This window comes from Branchiostoma floridae, chromosome 4 (assembly GCF_000003815.2).
Source record: "Branchiostoma floridae strain S238N-H82 chromosome 4, Bfl_VNyyK, whole genome shotgun sequence".
NCBI lineage: Eukaryota > Metazoa > Chordata > Leptocardii > Amphioxiformes > Branchiostomatidae > Branchiostoma > Branchiostoma floridae.
Genome location: NC_049982.1, coordinates 22398867 through 22400504, shown reverse-complemented (window position 1 = coordinate 22400504; position 1638 = coordinate 22398867). Strand labels below are relative to the sequence as shown.

Sequence of the window (1638 nt, the reverse complement as noted above, 5' to 3'; positions counted from 1 at the left end):
ATCAATATCCATATTTGCACTAACTCCCTCAATCGTGGGTAATAATAGCAAAGAAAAAATGACCACATTGTAAATATCAGTCAGATGATAGCACTATGAAATGAAAATCTTGTTCAGAATTCACTCTAAAATGGTTGTATGAGAAGCTATGCTACAACAGTCCCTCCCGCGATACTTATAGAACAGTCCCGCAAGGAGGTCACATGACTAGTGCCCGCCATTTTGAATTGCTATAGTTAATGTATGGTAGTATCGTCGCCGTACATTTTGACCAAAAACAGGGACTTAAAATGCTTGTAAAGCACGGAAACTCCGTACACATCAATGGGACACCATCTTGAACATGTTTGTGGCGGTAGGTTTAGGTGTCGTTGCGCGACGGCTGATATTTTTGTGGATATAGTGGGCATTCGCTAAAAAGACATTTTGCTGGGCGTTCGCTAAAAAGACCATCGAGAATCGAAAACTTTGATTTATGTCACTTCGGGTCAATGGATTGACTTGAAACTCAGGATTAATACATGGGAGCACAACGTAGACATATTCCAAGCAAAAAAAATGAGATTCGTGCAGCGCGGACTTCTCTAGAGTGGGCGTTTGTGGGCATTCGCTAAAAAGACCCTCCCTTGACAAAATCGATGACATCAACGCGGTCAAGCAGAAAAACAGAGTATGATTTGTGACCACTAATCTTGATAACGCCATCATCATTATCATTTTGCTTGGACTGCAGCTCATCAACAAATTAGAATTGTAGTAAAAATATATAAATGCATTATTACATGTGTGTAATACAGAAACTGGTTACCCTTAAACTGTTCTGCCATTTCATTTTGCAATCTGAACCACAAGAATACCTTTTCTTTCCTTTGGCGTTCGTTTTCATCCATAGCTGACCCTACATTCGGAACCTGCACAGCGGCACGTGCTGTATCTGAAGTGGTTGTCTTCCCTATTGCAGAAATAACAGTTATTTTAAACAGTGGCGTTGGGCATTTAAGCAACACTGAAGACCATAATGAGATGATTGTGAACACTATAATGTCATTTGGTGCTAACATTAGAAAAACAAAATATCTTCTGTATAACTTTAACCTGAACCGTCTGCCGGTGGTCTCTGTTTGGTCACTCCCTTTTTCCTGCGGTAGTTGCTGACGAAATTCTGAAATGATATCAGCCACAATGTTTCTTGTTACTAATACATGGATCACATTTACACACATCATTGACATTTCTACATCCTTGCTGTATAGTAGATAGTAAAGAAGAAATAATGATAAATTTTTCGGATTGTTATGTATCACCAAAGAAAACTGTTCACCTTCACATGTGTAATAAAGAAATTGAGACTGATAATTAAGCAACTTCTTGCAAAGGTAAAAAATGTCCACAAAATGTCCAGACAGGTCATAGATGCCATCTTACCACAACTTGTGTAATAGTTTTCCCAGTCTTTTTTGCAGCTTCTTGCACCAAGGGATCTTTGATACTAGCAGAAGTCATTCCTCGTTCTTCGTAGAACTGGATGAGTACAGGATCAATCCCCCCTTTTCGCCGAGGAGCCTCCTGAAAAAAACGCATACTGCCACAGTCACCAAACCTTTGTATTATCATATCATCGTGTTACACCATATGATC

At 39.3% G+C, this 1638-nt stretch overlaps 1 protein-coding gene across 1 annotated transcript in view; it reads right to left on the bottom strand.

Annotated features, from left to right (window-relative positions):
- Positions 1–727: 727 nt before the first annotated feature.
- The window catches only part of LOC118413638, a 14897-nt gene continuing 13986 nt past the window's right edge, over positions 728–1638 (bottom strand). The window contains exons 18-20 of the mRNA XM_035817164.1: positions 1426–1566; positions 1096–1162; positions 728–952 (exon numbers count right to left, since the gene is read on the bottom strand). Coding sequence (XP_035673057.1) covers positions 738–952; positions 1096–1162; positions 1426–1566 — 423 coding nt within the window. The 3' untranslated portion in view covers positions 728–737. The remainder of the gene's footprint in view (positions 953–1095; positions 1163–1425; positions 1567–1638) is intronic.